Source organism: Rattus rattus, chromosome 14 (genome assembly GCF_011064425.1).
Source record: "Rattus rattus isolate New Zealand chromosome 14, Rrattus_CSIRO_v1, whole genome shotgun sequence".
Taxonomy (NCBI): Eukaryota; Metazoa; Chordata; class Mammalia; order Rodentia; family Muridae; genus Rattus; species Rattus rattus.
This window is the reverse complement of record NC_046167.1, coordinates 2,592,108-2,614,911: the sequence shown is the minus strand read 5'-3', so window position 1 is coordinate 2,614,911 and position 22,804 is coordinate 2,592,108. Positions and strand designations below refer to the sequence as shown.

General features: G+C 38.9%; 1 protein-coding gene across 1 annotated transcript in view; it reads left to right on the top strand.

Moving 5' to 3' along the window:
* Gpr158 (G protein-coupled receptor 158) overlaps nucleotides 1-22,804 on the top strand; it is a 367,851-nt gene that overhangs the window by 176,233 nt on the left and 168,814 nt on the right. The window contains exons 3-4 of the mRNA XM_032884492.1: nucleotides 2,461-2,563; nucleotides 18,390-18,613. Coding sequence (XP_032740383.1) covers nucleotides 2,461-2,563; nucleotides 18,390-18,613 — 327 coding nt within the window. The remainder of the gene's footprint in view (nucleotides 1-2,460; nucleotides 2,564-18,389; nucleotides 18,614-22,804) is intronic.

Genomic DNA, 22,804 nt, shown 5'->3' with positions numbered 1-22,804 from the left:
TCCCGGGGTGGGTTGTTACCACTCCAGGCATACACATCCTAATGCCTACACCATGGCAAGCCTGGTGCGTCCCACCACACCATACCATACCACACCACACCATATACTCTCTTGAACTCAATTAAGTCGCCACATGAAAGAACACACCACACAATATCGTCTGATCCAATTGATAAGATTGCCCATCTAGACAACACAAAATCCTGTATACACCCATTCCTTAAAAATAGTCATAACAGCCTGTAAATATGCACAGAGAAGAATCTTAACATCTGCTGCCATGTTCTCTCAACTCTTTCCTTGTTGTTCCCACCTCCTCTCTCATCTTCTTCTTCCCTTCTAAAACCCCTTTTCCTGCCTCCCTTCCTTCTCATCCAATGACAGGCCTCATTTTATCTTGTCTGCCTTCACCTGCATCATGACATCAACCTACAGTACCCCCCTCCCTATAAAATCAAAATGAAAAAGCCAGATCACATATTTCCAATATACAATAGTACAGGATATACATTACCATTCAAAAGTGGAGCAAAGGGAGCATTGTGAGAATCCTGGACCAAAGCAAGACCAAAAAAAATCATCTGGGCAAACTCCAAACTCTGCATCGCATCTGATCTCAAAGGACTCTTCAGATCTCCAAGTTCCTTCTGCAACTGCCACAGCCTTGTCCCTCTTGAACTGTGCCATCCTCTGCTAGCAGCTTTCCTCAGTAGGTATTCCAAGGCTCTGGGATCTCTAACCTGTTGGGGTTTTCAAGGCAACGCAGGCTTCACCTTCCCAGCTCCACACAATGGCTTTTCTAGGCCTCCATGCAGACACCCCTGACACACCTAACCGCAGCAACTTTCCTTAGTCACAGAGGGACATTCCATAACCTCCTTCTTTTATTTTTGACTCTAAAGCCAGAACCATGTGGCCAAAACTGCCAAGTTCTACTACTTGATGGAGCTGGAACATGGCACCCTCATTCAAATACATTTTCACCATGTTTCTGTTTTGATGTTTTATCACTTCTTAAGCTTGGCTGGTTAGCCTCAAACTCAGAGAGCTGCCTGCCTCTGCCCTTGGAGTACTAGGATTAAAGGGTGCATAATCATCTCCAATCCTAAGCCTTTGTATTTTATTTCATTTCATTTTATTATTATCATTCCATTTATTTACATCTCAAGTGATATCCCACTTCCCGGTTACCCCTCATAATCTCCCTTCCCACATCCTCTCTCTCCCTCCTCCCTTTTGCCTCTATGAGGGTGCTCCCTCACTCACCCACCCTCTACTTTTCAAAATTTTTCTTTCACTTTTCTTTTGGAAGGTGAGCTGAGTAGGGCATTGCTCTGAGGTCACCACTCCCTTTATTACATTTAGCATCAGGCCTTTCTTTAAGCATTTTATCTTCCCTTTATATTTTACTTTCTTGGATTGCCCCTTTTCATCATAGATCTGCATTAGACTAACCACCAATAACCATGCTACATGGTAAGCACTAGGCTGTCTTAAAACCCCTTCTGTCAGTGCTGCTGATCCAAAACTCTTCAATTTATCAATTTAGCCAAAGGCAGAAAAGAACCGTGTGTGTGTGTGTGTGTGTGTGTGTGTGTGTGTGTGTGTGTGTGTGTGTGTGTGTGTGTGTACTAATAGTCTTCTCCTCCGAAACCTCTTGATCCAGGCCCACACAGTTCAAATGACCTTCAACACCACTGTCTTCTATATTCTTACTAGGATACATTAATTAAGCCCGCTTAAAGCAATCCGTTGCTGTTTTAAGTCAAAGTCATTCCTTCAAACAAAAGTATGTTCCAGGTGGTCTATCATAGTAATACCCTAGTCCCTCATACTAACTTGTCTTAGTTAGTGCTTTATTGTTGAAAGGGACACCTTGATCCCAGCAACTCTTATAAAGGAAAACATTTCATTGTGGCTGGCTTACAGTTCCGAGGTTTAGTCCATTACCATCATGGCAGAAAGCAAGGCTGCATGCAGACAGACATGGTGCTGGAGGAGCTGAGAGTTCTGCGTGTAGATCTGCAGGCAGCTAAGGAGATTGTGTGCCATACTAGGTGTAGCTTGAACATGAGATCTCAAAGCCCACACCTACAATGACACACTTTTTCCAGCACGGCCATACCTACTCCAACAAGGCCACACCTCTTAATAGTACCCCACCCTATGAACCTATGGGGCCATTTTCTTTCTAGCCACCACAGCATGTTTTAAACTGAACGAGTGAGCAGTCTGCCTTGAGAATAGCCATCACAGTGTATGCTTAGAAAAAAAAAACCAAACTGTTACATCTAAAGAGTCAGCTGGCAACCAAATCTAAACTAAAAGTTGAAAAATGAAGTGTTTTTTTTATAGAAAATGTGTTAGTTTTGTTAACATTTGCGATGATAGATATGTGTGAGTCTTCATGCTGTGAACCACACTGTGATCAGTTACATTGCTGTCTTTTCTTCTCCTTAGTGTATGCCAATCAAAGGCCTGGGATTCGTGCTCGGAGCCTATCAGTGCGTTTGCAAAGCAGGATTCTATCATCCCCGTGTCTTCTCAGTGAACAACTTTCAGAGTAAGTGCTCTGTGCCTCTACACTTACACATGCACGTACACAATCGTTCCGATTCTTGGACGATAATATGTGTTGTTAAGCTGCTCACTGATAGCTTGTTGAAGTAATAAGGTCAAAGCCTCATTGGTCACTTAATGAATTTTTATTTGGGTTGGCATTTTCAGTGTCGGGTGTGGCAGAGCATGAAGACATATGCTTAGGATATTTTAGTTTGTAAAATATTTGAAAGCCTGAAGGCATTATAACTCCGGGAGAATATTCTTTAGGTTTTTCATTTGAGAATTCTTCCTAGAAAGTTTCTAAAATGTATTCTGCCCACTTATTTTATTTATTAGTTTGTTTCTATGTTACTTGTCAATAGTGCATGGAATGATGCCAGTGAGAAGCTTAGCAACACACATTTATTATCATCAAATTTCCATTGTTGGTGTTGCCAGTTACGGATTAATGAGATCTTCTCGAGATCTCATCAAATTAAAGATGCTGCCAGTCTGATTTCTGAGGCTGAGGGTAATCCTTTGAACCTTTTCAGATTGTCTGAAGAATTCAGATCTCCAAACTGGAGGTCTGATCCCCCTACTTTGGAGCTGAATGATTTCTGGAGTTGCTCTAAAATTCGCATCAAGGTCCACCATTCATGGTTTACACATTGCCACTCCTTCTCTCCCATCCTGCTCATGCATCCTCCCCTAACAGGCTATGACTGTGGGAGTAACTTTGTCTCACTTTGCTATACAACGTCTGCAGCTCTCATATTTACAGATCTCTTCATATCCAAAGTGGAGTGATTATACAAGGTTTATATACCAGCAATCAACCTTGGTCATGGTCATCTGTTTACTCAGTTTCTACTCCAAAGAATGTTAATGTTGCAATTTAAATACTGAGTTTTCTTTTCTTTGTAACATAAAGAATTCTGTGTGGCCATATTGGCTTGTAGCCACCTATTGGACATACTACCAGGCAACGAGTAAAGTAGTTGGGAAAAATGTGAGGTTTTCATCAAACATTGGATTTGGAAGCTGTTAACATTTAGACATATGCCTTTTCCATAGAGTGATCCATTAATCCTTGGACTCTGTTGCTGCACTGTGCTATTGCATCTCTGACAGGCAATATTCAAAGAGTACATTTGAACCTCTACTGTGACCATTGACGTCCATGAATTTTGGTAAACATTTATAGTTTATCAGTAGACTGCTTCCTTTTAGGAAACCTCATTCTTGGGTTGTAAATCCATTTATTCTTTCTTCTTGGTTCCCCACTTATGTATAACCCTTGCTCTGAGAAATAGGTGTAGGCAGGATTGTGGAGGCCCCACCTTTCGCATACACATCGAAGTTCTGGGTTTACGTTTGGTGGGCTCTGTAAGGATAATGAGTCAGTTCCCCGGCTCTGAGACAGGGTAGTAGTGGTAAAGCTACCTTACATACGTCTCTGTGTTGGAGACAGAGAGGAAAGGAAGAAGGGTACACAGGGCGGGGTGGGGTGAGACTTGTGCTGGTTTGATGAAATTGAAGAAATAAGCTTTCTTGATGTGAGAAGAACATGTAGATTGGGATTTCAGAACAGAAACTCTCACTGACCGCCTTCAGTAAAACAGGACTAGTCTTAAATATTACGGCCTGAGCTGTTTGGGGACTAGAGCTCCCAGGGAGAGCATGAACTAACCAGATAGCTTGATTAATCCCAGCTGCAACTGGAAACCCCACTGCACAGTGCTCAGATTCAAATCAGCAGAAACAAGGACATACCAAGCCAAAAATTCAAGGTCTGGGGCTTCTCAAATTTACTCTGATGTCATAGAGAGGCTACAATAACCATGGTGATAGTATTTTAGGAGGTTGATGCTTTTCTGGTGTGCGTGTGAGTATGCATGTGCGTGTGCATGTGTGTGTGCCCGTGTATGTCTACTCATTTCCGTGAATGTCATAGCTAGTGCGGCATTCCTTACTTCTGTGGTCCAGACATAACTTATGATTCAGCACTGGAGGGGAAGGGGTAGGCTTAGCTTGTGTTGTGTGAAAGTATTTGGTATTTTGCATGTGGTTTACCCACATTTGTTCTCAGCTCCCACTGGGTGACTGAAATAAAACATCTAAATATTGTGGGACCAGAGAATGACTGTGCCACTCGCTTATAACACCACCAGGAGAAACCGGCTAACCTTTAACAACTTAGCTTTATTCAGTTTGCACACTCCTACCTTTTTCCTTACTTTAAACACTGTTGTGTTTTTATTTTCAAATATAGACTAGACCCACTCTCTATGGACAAGCTGACTTTATTTTATATTTGTTAAGAGTCTAACTCTCACGTTGTGCACAGTTTCCAGAGAGAGGTGGTCACAGTTTTCAGAAGGATGGTTTATAGTTGAGTGTAGCTTTGACCTCAACTATACTTAACCAAAACTGGCTTTACTTAGTGACAGAACAGGACGCCAGTTATTGTAGTAATCTGAAGCCCATCTTTTAGGCCAAATATATCTTTCTGGATGCCTTGTCAGGTCACATGAAAATCTAACATTTAATCACATTCTTTCCTAAGGGAATAAAAGCTAACACTCTGACCAGGAAAATGAATATCATCAACCAAGGTCTATGTAAGCATTCATTATACATCTTATTATGTATTAGAATATGCCACATGATCACACATTGTAATATGTTAATTTTTAGTGATATTAATTATTTAATGATAGTAATTTAGAAAATTATAGAAGTTACTTTTATACTTTAAAAATTATATTACCTGCAATCAGTACACAATATAATGGTCTTTTCATATATATAAGCATACTGTATCCACTACCATATTTTTCCCCTTCTCTTCTCCCACTGATTCCCTTGCTCCCCAAATAGGCCCCCTTTGCTTTAATGTTATATGCAATATATATGCATACAAAATCTAGATTCTCCATGAGAGGAAATGTGACATTTTTCTGTTTCTCTATGACTCCTCTTGGTTCTCCCTCTTCCCATTAGGTCCCCTTCTTCCTCACAAAGTAGTAAATTTTCTACTTTTATGTTATATAGATGTTATACACATCTATATTCTATATTATGCATATGGAAACATAGCATTTATCTTTCCAAATATGGATTGTTGTTTCTATGCTCTCTTGAAGTGATATTAATTTGTTAAGGAATGACCCGATATAATCTATGGGCAAAGTGTGAATAAGGTATTAAAGTCCCCAAATAGGAGAGAGAACATGTAAAGTCTCTAGCAAGGTCCATGATATATAATAATTAGTCCATAGACATAATTGGGTCAATGAATACATTAAAAACCTACAGAAACCAATACTGCTGATGTTTGCATGAATAAATGTATATATGCGATAATCCCTAAAGCTCATTGGCCATTAGTGCTATATCTTAAGTTTAGTGTTGTGCTGGCATAACTGGTGACTTAGGCTAGAACTTTGGAGGATGTTTTATCAGAAGGATGATACCACTGAGGGTGTAGCCATGAGGGAAGGACACTAAGAAGGAGCATACAGGGGCTGAGATGCCTCAGAAGGAAACTGGTTAGTTGCCTGATAGAAAGAATGAGCCTCAGAAAGCAGACGTTCTGTGCTGCAAAGGTGATATTCATTGAATTTATAGTAGAATTCTAGAAGAGGATTCCACATCCTCTCCTATAGTCTTTGTGCTATCTGCAGAGAAGAGCAAAAGTGTGGTCCCGATCTCTTGGAGAAAATGCAAATGTTTAGAAATTCCTTCAATATGTGATGCGCCATAGGGACTTTATTTAATCTAAGCACACAGTACACGGGGGCTTGTGAAGACCAACCAGGCTACGTCTAAATGATGTGATTTGAAACTAGGCTGACAACCCTGAGACTTGCACCCAGGCATCTTTGAGGAAATGGTAGTCATGCGAGCTAATAGGAGCTGACATCTGGAGACAGCAGGATTTCCGAAAAACCAAGTCCTGACGGACAGCTGTCTCCTCAGATCCAGGCTGCTCACTTCCAGGTTGATGCAAGCTCACGATGTTCTCACACATCCCCCCCTCCCCAAGTATGGCTTCCATCTTAGTGTGGACTCCATCTTCAAGACCATCTCTGCTTTGCGTGGACCTGCCGCCAGCTTCTCAGTTGTATTTCTCGTCTTTCAGATTGATTTCAGTTTGTGCATCCTTCCAAAATAATCCCAAGTTACCAACGACCCACAGCAGCCGAAGATGGCTCTCTCTACTTTACTGACAGTGAGACGCACATGGTATAGGAGACAGACAAGAAAGAAATTAGAGCCTTGTTGTCCAGGGAGGAAAAAAGAAGTTCTTTGCAAAACTGAGGAATGCTGAGAACTACAGCAGAGGGCAGTGCCTCTGAGCCAAGCTTCTTGCTATGTAATGAAAGACTTCTTTGATGAGGGGTGGTAGCTATACTTAACTGTGGGTATGAGAATAAGCTTTATAATGTAGTAAGGGGTTATGGTCTAGCTAATAGAGTCTTCTGTTAGGTCTCTGTCTTCACTAGCCTCAGTGAGGGGCCAGGTTTCCAGCATCAGGCATAGCCTCCTGTTGAGTGGGCCTTAAGTTAATTAGACAGCTCTTGGTTGTCACCAACACTGGAGTGCAATTTATCGCACTTTTATGCATATCTTACCACACTGTTAATTGCCCTGGCTCCTTCCTAGGTGTTTCAGCTTGTTAGAACTGTTTAATTGCTCCCCTCCATTGCATAGTATTTTCTGAAACCATGGGAACTAAACCGCAGGAAAGGGCTTTCAGGTCAGATCCAGCTCGGCCAGTGGTGCCGCTTTTTACTAGCGACAGGTGCTGATTTTGCAGCTCTGTGGCTGTGCTATCGAGAATTTGGAGACATTTTCATCCACACAGGACAGCTTCGGTCAGTAATCTGAGATGTGAGCTTCTACCTGTAGTGTCAGCTAACGATTAAGCCACATAGCATTTGAATAGGTGCTAGGGTTGAATCCTACTTCAATGATTTACTTTAACCTTGGTCATTTGTTTTTAGCTGAAGTTCATTTACATCATATGTAAAGTGTGATATTCCCTCCTTTATGGATTTTTTTTAATAAGAGTAAAAGTGATACTTTAAATAACCATGTTCTAACCATAGTGGTTGGCACCCAGAAAGCATCTTCGTCAATGTTATTTGAGAGTTTGCACCCTCTCCCTTTTGGTTCCTAGTCCACCCATGTTTATTCTCTTGAGCTGGTGTCTGTTCCATTTCCCAGCAAGGGAGCCGATTTCCTCCTGATCTTGGAGGTTTTCACGTCACCTTGTTCTGTGAGTCTGTACTCTGAGGTATAGCCCTCCAGAATATTTGCCCACTGCCTGAGCTTATACACTGCTGTGTCCTCCTCCCAATTAACCTATCTTATTGTTTATATTATTTTATTTTGGTACTCTGCCACTTAGAGATTTACTTACATTAACAGTTGTTTTCCAAACCAATACAACTGCCAGTCATCCACACAGCACCTCATTGTGTTAGAAAATCTGTAGTTTACAAATAAATACTTCTGGAAACATTTTTCTTGCATCTTGTAATCATTTTTGATTTCTGTTTTCTGCTTTCCTATTTGTTTTCTCTTTCTGTATAAAGATATATTATTTACATAGGCAAAAAAACATAAGACTCTGAAAAGAAGACACAGCATTCAGAAGAGTAAAAATAAAACTTTCAGAATTCATGTTTAGTAAACTTTGATGAGAAACAAGGTATGTAGTCTTTTAAAAGAGATTTATTTATTTTATGCACACACATGATTGCTTTCATGTGTGCCTGGTACCTGTGGAGGTTAGAAGAGAGTTCCTGGAACTGCAGCTGTGGATGGCTATGAACTACCATGTGGGTGCTAGGAATTGTACCCAGGTCCCCTGCAAGAGCAACATGTTCTCTAAACTGCTGAGTTTTCTCTTTAGCCATGGTATTTGATCATGTATGATTTCAAGGTAAAACCTAGGCTACATTGAAGAAACATGTGACCCACTATCTCAAAGCAAGAGTCCCCAGGTTCCAGGAACAGTCGATGCCTTGTGTTTCTTTTAGTAATGTACTGAGAAGGAACAAGCCTTGGGTGTATGGCAATGTTGCCATGAGTCAATACTCTGAACCTAGTCATGAGGCATCAGCAAGGAGACACATAAGGGGCCATCTATAAAGTTGACCTATGTAGTCAAATATTTGAGGATCTCAAAAGATCTAGGGGTCAAAGAGGTCAAAGAATAGATGATGGCTGTTCCACATCAGAGGCTGAAAATGAACCACAGAGCCTTATATGCTCTGTAATTCATCTTGCATAGAGAAAAGTAGCTACAAATAGAATTATTGTGATAAATGGTAGGATTTTGATAAGGACTGCACACAGACAATTATAGTGGATATCTTCTTAATTTTGAATATTGTACTCTAATTTATGCAATAAGAGCCTCTCATTAGTACAAACCAAAATGTTTATGTATGAAGACACTGAGTGTTCACCCAAAGGATCATATGTATAACATCTTGAGCTTCTATTAAGAGGATCTGAAAATGTAAGGGTGTAAATAACTCATGACTCTAGGTAAAAGTTATATAAAATTTGTACTCTCCTGTAATTTTTCTGTAAAAGCTAAATTATCACGCAATTAAAGATTACAAAAATCTGAGGTTCAGAACAGTTCAGAAGATGGAAGTTTTTCAAGGATTTTTAGCAGTGATAGATTTATAAGTTCTCTGAAATTTTGTCAACAAAATTTCAGTTGACAAAGTCAACTTATTGTGTATTGTGTATAATGTGTGTGTGTGTGTGCGTGTGTGTGTATGTGCGTGTATTAGATGTGGTCTATGTGCATGTGTGTGTCGTGTATGTGTGGTATGTGTATGTCTTATGTACTATATATGATGTGTGTGTGGTGTAGTGTATGTGTGGTATGTGGCTTATGTATATGTAGTTTGGTGCATGGGTGATGTGTATGTGTACACATACATGCTTGTACATGCAAATGTGGAAGACACAGTTTGACAAGGGTGTCTCTCCTCCAGTGTGGCCCATCTTCTTTTTGTGAGACAAGGTCTCTTACTGACCCTGGAACTTGACACTTTGAATAGTAAGTTCTTGGGATTCCCATGTCTCAGCCCAACCCTCAAGTTCACAGCACTGTGGTCATGGGCATATACTACCATGCCTAGCTTTTATGTGGCTTGGATATGTGAACTTAGATCTTTATGCTCACCCAGTGAGCACTTTAGCCACTGAACCAGCCATCTCCAGAAAAATGTACTGTGGGGGTCTGCGAACAGCTTTTATACTCCAGGGCGGGGAGAGGGAGTGCATGGCTTTGCTAGCTCTAGAATCTGTTTTGCAGGATAAACTGCAGTTTTTTGAAACTGCAGAATGGGAGAAAAGTCAGATTGATGGTTTCTCCACTCTGGGCTTCAGGGTAAGCACTTAGTCAGGCGGTCTGTAGATTGGCTCCTTTTTGGAATTTCAAGGGGGGAGAGGCAGGTTTCTTGAAGTCTTGGGCCCTAATTATGACCATGATTTTGGGGCAAGAAATTTCCTTTAGGTATCACTTCCAATGTCAATGTCACCTTAAGTAGGATGTCAGTAACTACATTGAAGAAATGTATTACATATTGCTTATTAGTCTAGGGTTTATATGCTTATAAGACTGTGTCTGTAATACATACATGGATATATAAATTTATGTATACATGAAATGTGTAGATATCTATGCATACATTTCTAGCAGTTCCATGTTCTTCTGTTGTCAAGGTAACAAAATTAAAATTAACAGATAGGTTGCACACCGCTCACAATGACAGTTTGCTTTGACAAGCTTGTTTAGATATATTTTATATTCTTCAAATATCCTATGGATGCAGCAATAACCTCCTTCCAAAATCCTTTTCTGTGTTTTCTTCAGGCTCTGTAGTTGCCTTTTTTTAAGAACATATCCATTTTATTTGGAAGTTTCAGGTCCCATCCTCAAGAGACTCTAAGCTTTAGCACAGCATATTGGCATTCTGTACGCAGAGGAACTGAGATCTACAAAACAAATATCACCAGCATGCATGGTTTGCCCCTATATTGCCTACAAATGCTAAAATCATCTGTAATAACATATTCTTGATGCATCTTTATTGTTTGTGTCTAGCATCTAGAAAAATATGATTTGAATAAATTCGTAGCCGTGCATGGCTTGAGAGCATGAAGAATGGTAGGTTGAATGATCAGTTAATTCACTCTTGTCAGAGAGCCCTTGCATCATTAGTAGGCATTTACTGAGTGTCCAGTGTGTGTAAACATTCCACACTGAGTGCTAAGTGTAGAAGGATGCGAGAGTCCTGGCCTCCGTTATCACAGAACACAGTAAGTACCATTAGCAGTCCAACAATGCCTGTTGTTATTTGTTGGTGGGTATATGACTTAAATAAACTGTGTATATTCCCTTATCCTAGATGGAAGATATAAGCACGAGTTGATAAATTTGGGGGGATACTCTATGATAAACTGTCCTTTGTGTCCTACCGAAAGCTTTGAGTATTCAAAACATTTCCCTGGGTACTTTTAAATGTTTAGTGTTCTTTGCTTTTAAAACAAAAAACAGAAACCCCTTATGTTCCTTAGAGAATCTTGTGATTTTTGTGTGTATATGAGTATATCCTTCATTAAAAATGAAACCATATTTATTTTGCAGATTTGGGGGCTTCTGTCTGACATTTCTATAAGAATGTCCATCACTTGAGTTTGCTGTCTCTTGCTTGTCCCTTTCGTTGATGCTGGACTTTTATTCCTGTTTCTCTTTCTCCTACTTCCTCACTTTCACTTTTCATTGTCTCCATGTATGAGAGAGCATGGGACACATCGCTGCCTTGCTGAGTCTAGAGAGCACAGGACACACGCTTGCTGAGTCTAGATGATGATGACTTTTCTATCCATTCTTTTGAAACTGACACACTTCATCTTTATTGATGAATTACAGTCAACTATGTATTTAGGGCACATTTTCATTATCCATTCTGTTGATGGAGGCCCAGACTGATTTCTTAGATTTCAAAACACCATAATAAATGTGAATGTTTTAGCATTTCCTATATTATGACTTCATTGCCTTTGGAAACATGCAAAGAGTTGACCTAAAGATTTCTGCTTGTTTGTTTATAGGTTTTCAAGGCTGTCCTGGAACTCAAAGAGATCCTTTTGCCTTTGCTTCCCAAGTGCTAGGACTAAAGGTGTATGCCATATGTCTAGGCATTTTTTGACCTAAAGATTTTTGATAACAATAATGTTAAGAAAATTGTGAAAAGAAATGTTGTATGGCATCATTTATTTGGTTTCTTTGACCCTATCTTTGGTTGTTATTGAGCATAAAAACATTAAGCATGGTTTTTTATTTTATAACAAATTTTCTTTTATCTATGAATACTGGAATTACTATCTGAAGAATAAAGTTTATGATAATACCAGAGATTATTGAATGTTTTAGAGTTTCACCACTACTCTTGTATCTAATTACTGTCATTTCAATATCCAGAAATCCTTTATTACTTTATTCATATCTGAGGAGGAAACTGGAGTGCATGTGGTACTTTGATCAGCACAGGAAGTAGAGTATCTCACCATCCAGGAATTGAGTTACAATCTACAGAATAAAAAGTGAACAAAAGACTATCTCTTCCACTATCAGTTTCAGTATTACCTGGTTGCTTATAGTTCTTTGTCTAGAGTTGAGGCTCCATGATATTTCCTCTTTCTGTGTTAGCATGTCCATTGGTGTGGTTGTTTTTGAGCCAGTCATGTTGTTGTGGTATTGTAGGTGCAGGTTTGCTAACATTTCTAGAAGCAAACGCAGTCTTGCAGCAAACTTCCTGTTCTTCTGCTGCTTATAGTCTATCTGCCATGTCTTTTGCTGATTGCTGCACGTTAGATGCAAGGGCTGTCTTGCAGATATACCAGTTGGAGCTGGGCATCCCACACTCATTTGTTCTCTGTAGTTTTATCGCTTGTGTTTTTCTGCAATGTTCTCAGTCCATTGCAAAGATATGTTTCCTTGATGAGGAATGAGACCCACACTTATCTGTGGGTATAAGAATAACTATTTAGAATGTAGTGGTATTTATGTAGTAGTTATAGGTTTCCTAAGAATCCTGATTTCACTAGGCCCAGGTACTTGGCTATGTTTCCACTACCAACAATAATCTAACTCTTGTTAGAACAGACCTTGAAACTAATTAAGAGAGCTGTGATAACCACCAAGTTACCATATTTACCTGTCACTATTGCACCCTTAGGACTATTATGCCATACTGGAATCATTGTGGTTCATAGGCATCACAGCTTGACAGAACCACTGGCTGCCTCCTTTCCTAGAAGCTTGAATGCTACATTCTGGTACTATGAAAGCCAGTCCTTCCTCTACATCAAGCCAGATACACTCAAACTAATAGAAGAAAAAGTAGGGAAGAGTCTCTATCACATGGGCACTAGAGAGAATTTCCTGAACAAAACACCAGTGTCTTATGTTCTAAGATCAAGAATCAACAAATAGGACCTCATAAAACTGCAAAGCTTCTGTAAGGCAAAGGACTTTATCATTAGGACAAAATGGCAACCAACAGATTGGGAAAAGATCTTTATCAATCCTACATCTGATAGAGAGCTAATATCCAAAATATACAAAGAACTCAAGAAGGTAGACTCCAGAGAGCCAAATAACCCTATTAAAAATGGGGTACTGAGCTAAACAAAGAATTCTCAGCTGAGGAATATTAAATGGCTGAGAAGTACCTAAAGAAACGTTCAACAATCTTAGTCATCAGGGAAATGCAAATCAAAACAACTCTGAGATTCCACCTCACAGCAGTCAGAATGGTTAAGATTAAAAACCCAGGTAACAGCAAATGCTGGTGAGGATGTAGAGAAAGAGGAACACTCCTCCATTGTTGGTGGGATTGCAGACTGGTACAACCTCTCTGGAAATCAGTCTGGAGGTTCCTCAGAAAACTGGACACAGTACTACCTGAGGACCCAGCTATACCACTCCTGGGTGTATACCCAAAAGATGCTCCAACATATAATAAGGACACATGCTCCACTATGTTCATAGTGGCCTCATTTATAATAGCCAGAAACTGTAAAAAAACAGATTCCCTTCAGCAGAGGAATGGATACAGAAAGTGTGGCACATCTACACAATGGAATATTATTCAGCTATCAAAAACAATGACTTCATGAAATTCATAGGCAAATGGTCTGAAGTAGAAAATATCAGCCTGGGTGAGGTAACCCAATCCCAGAAAAACACACATGGTATGCACTCACTGGTAAGTGAACATTAGACCAAAAGCTCTAATTACCCAAGATGCGATCCACAGATCACACACATGAAGCACAAGAAGTGTGATAAAAATGTGGATGCTTCCACTCCTTAAAAGGGGGAACAAAAATATTTATAGGAGGGGATATGGAGGCTGAGTTTGGAGCAGAGACTGAAGGAATGGCCATTCAGAGTCTGCCCCACGTGTGCCCCATATATATACCAAGACTAGATATGATTAATGAAGCTAAGAAGGGCATGCTGACAGGAACTGGGTACAGATGTCTCCTGAGAGACACAGCCAGATCATGTCAAATACAGAGGCAAATGCTAGCAGCAAACTACTTCACTGAGAGCAGGACCCCTGCTATAGGAATTAGAGAAAGAATTGAAAGGCTGAAAGGGCTTGCAACCCCATAAGAACAACAATGCCTACCAACCAGAGCTCCCAAGTAGAACTAAATCACTACCCAAAGAGTACACATGGACAGACCCATAGCTCCAACTACACATGTAGCAGAAGATGGCCTTATTGGGCACCAATGGAAGGAGAAGCCCTTGGTCCTGTCAAGGTTGGACCCTCAGTGTAAGGGAATGTTGGGGTGGGTAGGAAGCGGGGTGGATGGGGAGGGAAACACCCTTATAGAAGAAGGGGGAAGGGGATGTGATATGGAGTTTATAGATGGGAAACTAGGAAAGGGAATAACATTTGGAATGTAAATAAAAGTTGCGTTTTTCATGGTGTCTCTTCACAGCAATAAAACCCAAACTAATACAGAGTACTTGCTATGGAAGCAGAAGGACCTGAGTTTAAATCCTTATCATCTCATTTAAAACTGTCATATTTTACTGGTTTAGAAAAAGCAATATAAGAATTTATATGGAACCACAAAAGACCACAGATGATCAAAGCAATTCTAAAAAATAAGAGCAGTGCTGGATCAACACACCTGATCTCAAATTATATCCAAGGTCATAGGAATAAAAAGGCCTGGTGTTGATATAAAAATAGGCAGGTAGACCAACAAAAAGAATAGAGATCCCAGAAATAAACAGAACTATGTACACCTAGGGTTTGAAAAAGAAGACAAAAACATATATTAGAAAAACCCTGCTCATCAAATGACACAGGCAAAACTGGAGTTCTACCTGTGGGATAATGAAATGGGATTCTTGTTTCCTGCCTTGCATAGAATCTATACCAAATGGATCAAAGACTCTAAAACCTGTGACACTGAGCATTTAGAAGAAAATGTAAGATATATCCTTTGAGATTTCAGGGCAGGCAAAAACCTTTGAACAGCAGCACAGGAACTAACCTCAAGTATCAACAGGTGAAGCCATATGGAGATAAAACATTTTTGTATAGCAACAGAGCACACAGAGCGATGGGAAACTAGGAGAACATTTTTACCAGCTATACTTCACATAAATGTCCAGGATTAACAAAGAATTGTACAAATTAAACATCAAAGGAATACTGATTGTCTATCTATAAGTGGGGAAGTGAACTGAAGAAACAGTTTTTGATAAGGAAACATCAGTGGCCAATAACTTTTTAAAGGTGTTTAATATCCTTAGCCATCAGGGATATGGAAATTAAAACTCCTTTGAGATACCACCTCACCACTGTCAGAAGACTATTATCAAAAAATCTGATAGCAAATGCTGGAAAGGATATTTACTGTTGCAATTTGATGGTGCAAATTAATGTAGTCTTTACAGAAACCGGTTTGGAGATTACTCAAAAAATTAAAAATAGAGGTACCATGTGACCCAGCTATTTAACTCTTGGCCATACAACCCTACATATCTCTACATCCCATATCCTACAATAGTGACATTTGCCCCACCATATGTAGTGATACTGTATCCACTATAGTGAACAATTGGAGTCAATCTAGCTGTTTATTGATAGATGAGTGAACATATATATGTATATAAAAATGTATCCATGTATAAATTTCCTTTTTATTCTGAAAAAAAATATATATATAAGCTTGCCCTCAACTCTCAACACATACTTGCTTTGCTGAGATATAAAAGGCTATGTAAACTTGGTTGTTATATTTATATTTATTTTTACTTCAAGATATTTTAACCTTTAATAATATCTTTGAAAAACAAACAAAATTTGATTATCTTTAGTTCATGCTGATCTCTCTTACTGTTGGAAGAAATGTAAAGTGTTTTGAGAGCTCAGTTCTTTAACTCTGTTCTTGATTGTACTCTACACTGACTTTGCAATTCCACTTTGCTATTACAAACCTCTTTCTTCCTTTTTTCCTCTCACATACTATATCTCAGTTACCATTTCCCCTTCTCTAGTGCTCTCAGTTCTTTCCCACCTGACCTCCCATCTGAATCATTAGAAAACAAGCAAGCTGCCAAGGGATAATAATATGATATATGACATAAGAAACAGATATAGACATAGAGACCCTCTCATTCACACACTCAGGAATCCCATAAAACCTTTTGACTTGAATCCGTAATATATAACCAAAGGACCTGTAGGGTGAGAGAGAGAGAGAGAGAGAGAGAGAGAGAGAGAGAGAGAGAGAGAGAGAGAGAGAGAGAGAGAGGGTCTGACATGACATTATGACACAAGGAATCTGCAAAGAGGCTGTTGAGTGTGTTTTCTGTTGACCATCTACTGCTGTACATGAGCTTACCCTTTAAGAGTAGTGTTACAAATGACAATTTCTTGGAGAAAGTGGTTATCAATTGCAGCTGCCTTCTTGGGTAGTGGTGGGAGCCTGAGCTCACTTCTTTCAGATCTAGGATCTCATCTGGTGTAGACCTTGCGCATGCTGTCTCAGTCTCTGTTAGTTCCCATGTGTTTTGACCCTTACAGAGCCTTCATTTCTTCCCACCCAGCTCTTGCATTCCTCCTACATTTGGGATTCTCTGGGCCCTGAGGGGAGAGAGTTGATGGAGACATCCAGGTTAGGAATCAGTTTTCCATGGTCTCCCATTCTGGGCTGTGGGTCTCTGTATTTGTTCCCATCTGCTGCAGGAGGAAGCTTCTCTGATGGTGGCTGAGCAAATCACTGAGCTTCTTCCCTGGCCAGTGAACTCTTTCTTCTCCCTAAACTTCCAGAGGTGCCTTTAATGACTCCACTTGCCACAATCTTGCTTGCATTGAAGAGAATGCAATACAGAGTCAAAGTCCATTTCATACCATTCTTAGTCCCACTGACTTTCAATAGTTTCTTTATTCAACCAACGTCTACTGAAATAATATCTTAAGTCTGTAAGCCTTGGTAGTCTATTTTCTATTGCCTCTAGCTTGGAAGATGTCATTTGAATCCTACGTGTGATAGTTTGTATATGCTTGGCCTAGAGAGTGGCACTATTTGGAGATGTAGGCTTGTAGAAGTAGGTGTGGCCTGGTTGGGGAAAGTGTGTTACCGAGGGCATGGGCTTTAAGACTCTTCATTCTAGCTGCTTGGAAACTGGTCTTCTTCTAGTGCCTTCAGATGAAGATGTAGAACTCTCAGTTTCTCCTGTACCAGGCCTGCCTGGATGTTGCCATGCTCCCACACTGATGGTAATGGACTGAATCTCTGAACCTGTAGGCCAGCCTCAATTAAACATTGTTTTTGTAAGAGTTAACTTGGTTGTGGTGTCTCTTAACAGCAATAAAACACTAACTAAGACATTATATTTCAACAAAAATTCATATGTTTTCCAGATTTCTGATGCGATATTCTAAATGCTTCCCTTGTTAAGGGCTTTCCTCTTTCTTCAAATTCTATAGTCACTTCTAGAGTTTTCTATTGTTTCTTCTCTAACACTTACGCTTAGTTTGTTTTCAGTATGTATTGCTCCAGTCAACAATTGATACTCTTTGGAACTGGGCTGAGGCAGTCAATTGTATAATTAATCAGAGGATCAATAGGAGCAGTAATCTAACAGCACAGAGGTGTCTCACTGTATGTCAGTGGGGATTGCATGTGAGGTTGTACAGATTGATTCTAAAGCACGCAGCATTGTTAGGCAATTGCACACTGAACAACTGTTGTTTAAGTGCCATCTTATGTGATTTAGACTGGATGAACTTGGTAGATGAAATCTCTGTTGAGTTGAGGAATGATGATAGTCTCTTTCAGATTCTCTGTCATCTGAGTTGAGAAGTTCCAAAAACGATGAGTACCTTTACTTGATACATCAAACACATCTATGTTCCCACCCTTCTTCTTGTTAATTCTTTAACAAGTATGTCTGGAGTATGACCCATGCTTTAGGGAGAACCCTCAGCCACAAGTGGAAGAGAATGTTATCAAAGACTTAGTAGACTGGTCCTTGCCCCTGAGGCATTTTGTTTCCAATGTTTGTTTGTTTTTATCAATTTCTCTGAATAACAATTTTAAAATCAAAGGAATCAACAGAGCTTTGAGTCCAAAAGTGATATAACTAGCAGGGGACTTGATGAAATGTTTATAGTCAATAGAAAAAGGAATGGCAAAGGTCTATCTGTCTTCTCTCTCACTTACCTTGGAGATACAAATGACATTGTGGTTTTATTTGGAACTTACAGGAAGAGGTCCAGATCACCATTTTTCAGGAAGCACAAAGGATGTGTCAGAAGAAGCCCACGTCTGCCTGCCCTGCCGAGAAGGCTGCCCCTTCTGTGCTGATGACCGCCCATGTTTTGTCCAGGAGGATAAGTACCTGCGTCTCGCCATCATCTCCTTCCAAGCCCTGTGTATGCTGCTGGACTTTGTCAGCATGCTGGTGGTCTACCACTTCCGCAAAGCAAAGGTAAACCCAGGTATCCTGGTCATGGCCTCTGTTTTTACTACGAGCAGTTGCTTCTTTCTCTAAGAAAACTGAATTTTCAATTCCCCATTACTGTTCTAGTAAGCAGACATTTTTTTCCTACAATGTGATTGGGCGAGAGTGTGAAAAATTATATTCATTGCCTTCCTTAGAAAAGAATGTTTATGATATTTTGAGATAGTACTTCCTTTTTAGAAGCCTCTTTCCATGTAGCCTGAGGCTCTAATGGTTCCCTGCCTTGACCCTCCTCAGTGTCACCGCTTTTGTCTCTAGAGGAATTTCTGCCACCTCCACACAGTGCATTTTATTTTTCATATCTAGAAAGCCCTGTTGTGTTTCCATTTTGATTTATTTTTCTTAGTAATATTTAAAGATGCAAATAATTCACCTATCTTTTTTTCCCTGCACATTATAATCTGGAGAATAACTATTCATGGCCTTATATGTGATCTTGCATTGCTGTTCAGGGGTGATGGAAATGCTAAAATGCTGAGGGGGCGCTTTCTCCATTGGTCAAAAAATCTCTTATGCTGAATCTTGTGTTAGAATGTTTGTTTCTGTTGTTTTACAGTAAGTTCTTTGTGACACTAGAAAAGACAATACATTTCCATCCTTCCTGGATTCAAACAGCCTCTTCATCTTGGCAAAGTTTTGCAGATTGCTATACATTATAGACATTATTGAAAATACATATCCCCAATAGAAATTTAAAAAGAAAGGAAGATTTTCTCGATGGTGTTTACCACAAAGCCACTAGTTAATATTATTAAAGGCATAGTTAAGATTATGAAGTTGTATTCATTATGCTAATGTTATAGATGCTATTAGTTACTTTCAGTAGTAGGCAACGCAGTTGAAAGTCAAGCTCTGAGTCATCCATAAAATGCAATCATGCAATTTTCTCCTATTTAACTAGTACTTATTTTTCACTTGCAAAAATTATGTTGATTTCATGTATAATAAAATAGTAGGCTGATATATTGCTGGATAACATGTTGCAAAAGCAAGTCAGTAGCCGAACCATAATTGAAAGGTCTATTTAACAAATGCTCTAAAATCTCTCTGATGTAATAAATTCATTACACAGTGGATACCATAGCTCTTTATAAATTTTAATTGACTTTAATCGTTGATGATCACTGAATTAAATGAGTCAGTGAGAAATGTTGGGTCGAATGCATCATTGGGTACTGAGAAGCTTGCTATAGAAGTTCTGGCCTGACTAATGTCTTAATCTATGGGAACATTAGTTTACACAGTAACCTTTCAGATTTCCTAAGACTTTCACAGAAAATGGGCAGCAACTGACCAGAACATTTTGTTTACAGGGCTGCCTTGAAAATATATATTTTTACATATAATTTCATTAAATTTCTTGAATGTTATAGCTTTGAAGATGATCAGTTTTCATAGAATAAGGCACAATGAGAAGGGGGCCTAAATTACAAGGCCAAGGAACACAGATCTTGCACATTGAAGAATGGAAATGTTTGGTGACATTTTCTCTAGTGATTTCTCTTACCAAACTGTATTAACTATAAAAATAATAATACATTTCAAGTATAGGTATTCCATATGTATAGCACATAGACTTCAGAATTACTCTTTAAACTTTCTGTGTGTCTTGGCAAACACATAGTAAAGAAGCCTGATGGGGCCACACCAGCCCTTTAATATTTCTCACTATGTCTTCTATTCGTGATAATAAAAAGAACAAAATATACTCATTTTACCAATTTCATCTATTTTGACAAAAGAGAAAAAATTCCATTGTAATATAGATGCAGCAGAACAACTGTCAGTTATATCACTTAGAATTAAATTCCATCTTAACCTTTTTATGATTGGTTTTCTCTTGTTTGAAGTGGAGCTAATACAATACGTCATATCCCAAACACTGATCCAAAGTCTTACATAGACAATGATGGAAAAGCTATAACTAAGAGTCTTTTCTCAGACAAAAACACAGGTGCAGATCTTCAATTAGGCAATTTTTAAAGAGATGGTATAAAACCCATGAATGATGGAAGATTAAATCAATGGATTATATTTCATGAAAATTGAGACTTTAATCATAAAAGACAAAATTTAAAAAGTAAAAAGGTAGCCCATATAGAAGCAGAGAATATGTATATGTATATAACAGAATAGTGTCCAAAATATATGAGGAATTTTCATAAATGAACAAAAAGATACATTTAATTTTAAAATGGAGAGAGGATCTGAATAGAGATTTCTTCAAAAAAAAGAGGAATGATAAGCCAATGGACAAACAACAGATGCTCAACAATATTAGTTATTAGAAAAATGCAAACCAGCAAACCATTGAACTGAGAATGGGACCCCTGTTGGAGGAATTAGAAAAGGGATCGAAAGAGTTGACGGGGCTTACAACCCCATAAGAACAACAACGCCAACCAACCAGAGCTTTCAGGGAATAAATGACTACCCAAAGACCGTACATGGACTGACCCATGGCTCCAACTGCATATGTAGCAGAAGTTGGCCTTGTTGGGCACCAATGGAAGGAGAAGCCCTTGGTCCTGCCAAGGTTGGACCCCCAGTGTAAGGGATTGTCGGGGGTGGGAAGGGGGGTGGAAGGGGAGGGAAACACCCTTATAGAAGAAGGGGAGAGGGAAGGGATAGGGGGCTTATGGACAGGAAACCAGGAAAGGGAATAACATTGAAATATAAATAAAAATATATCCAATAAAAAACCCAGCAACGGCAAAAGAAAAATGCAAACCAAGTCCATAATACCCTGTAATGTAGGTAAAATATTTTTAAAATTCTATTAACCCAGTGATGAGAATATGGAGAAATCAAAAATTTACCATTTATTTTTATCACAGACGCAAAACAGTTTGCCCAAATTGGGAAGCATCTTATTAATTCCTACAAAATGTAAAACTTTGTACAATATGACTCAAGTATTTTAGTCCTACTAATACATGTCTACATAGAAATGCAAATAAATGTTCATGAATAAGAAATGCAAATAAATCTCACTACAACAGCTAAATGGTGAAAGCCACCCAGATATTCATCAATTAATATAAATAGATAGTTAAGATGTGATATTCCCATGTAGTAGATAGAATACCACTTGTTAATGAAAAAGATTATATATTAATCTATGGAATGATATGAATGAAACTTGAAGATGCTAAGTGAGAAAATGACCATAAAAGAGAATACATTGTATGATTCCATTTATCAGAAATGCTCAGAATAAATTAATTCATTGGGCCCAGAAATAGACTAGTGGTTGCCAGGAGCTATGAGAAGAGAAGAATGGGGACTGACTACTAATGAGATTAGGGCTTCATTCTGTTACAACCTTCCAGGATTTTATAGGCATTTATATATGGGCTACCTCCAGAACCAGTGATGGGACAATCCAGCAATTCATGTAGACTTAACCATAACTAGTCACTGATCTCTCATTATTATATTTCAAGATCTTTGCAAGAGGTTAGTGCATATTTCCCACCTGGGTCCACATATGACATTTAAATAGTTGAAGAGAATAGGCAGTTGGAAAATGCATTCCTGTCTTTGCAGCACACACCAAAGCTGCATGTTGAGTCACATATTAATCATGTCCAGAACCACTACTATCCATTTACTTCTCCATGGCCTTTGTCTGAAAACAGTTATTAAATATACAATTACACTAAACTAAGGGTCATTTGCTTACTTACATCATTTTTTTAAAAGGTATAATTTAAATCATTTTCCTTCAAAATGGGAACTATGAAGCTCTCTTCTGGTTGTCAATTGTCAAGTCATTGAGGATATTCAGAACTCAATGCATACTGTTTATAGTCTTATTATTAGAGAAACAATGTCAAAGTTCATAATATATGAATGAAAATGTTTGCTACTTTCCTTTTTATTTGGAAAGAAAAACACATTGTTTGAATTGTCATACATTAGCACATTCAGACGCTGAGACTTTGTTAGTTGCCCAGGTTAGTACACCTGTGTAGGACATTTCTATATTTGTACTTTCCTGTGTTTCAGACAATGGCTTAACCGCTTTCAGGAGATGAATAGAGCATATCCAAGTTAAAATTAGAATAGAGATATTAGTGGAAGACAATGGTGAGGGTAAAATAGGAAGTGGATTCTTTGAGGGCAGGGTTAGAGCCTCAACTCATTGTTGAAAAG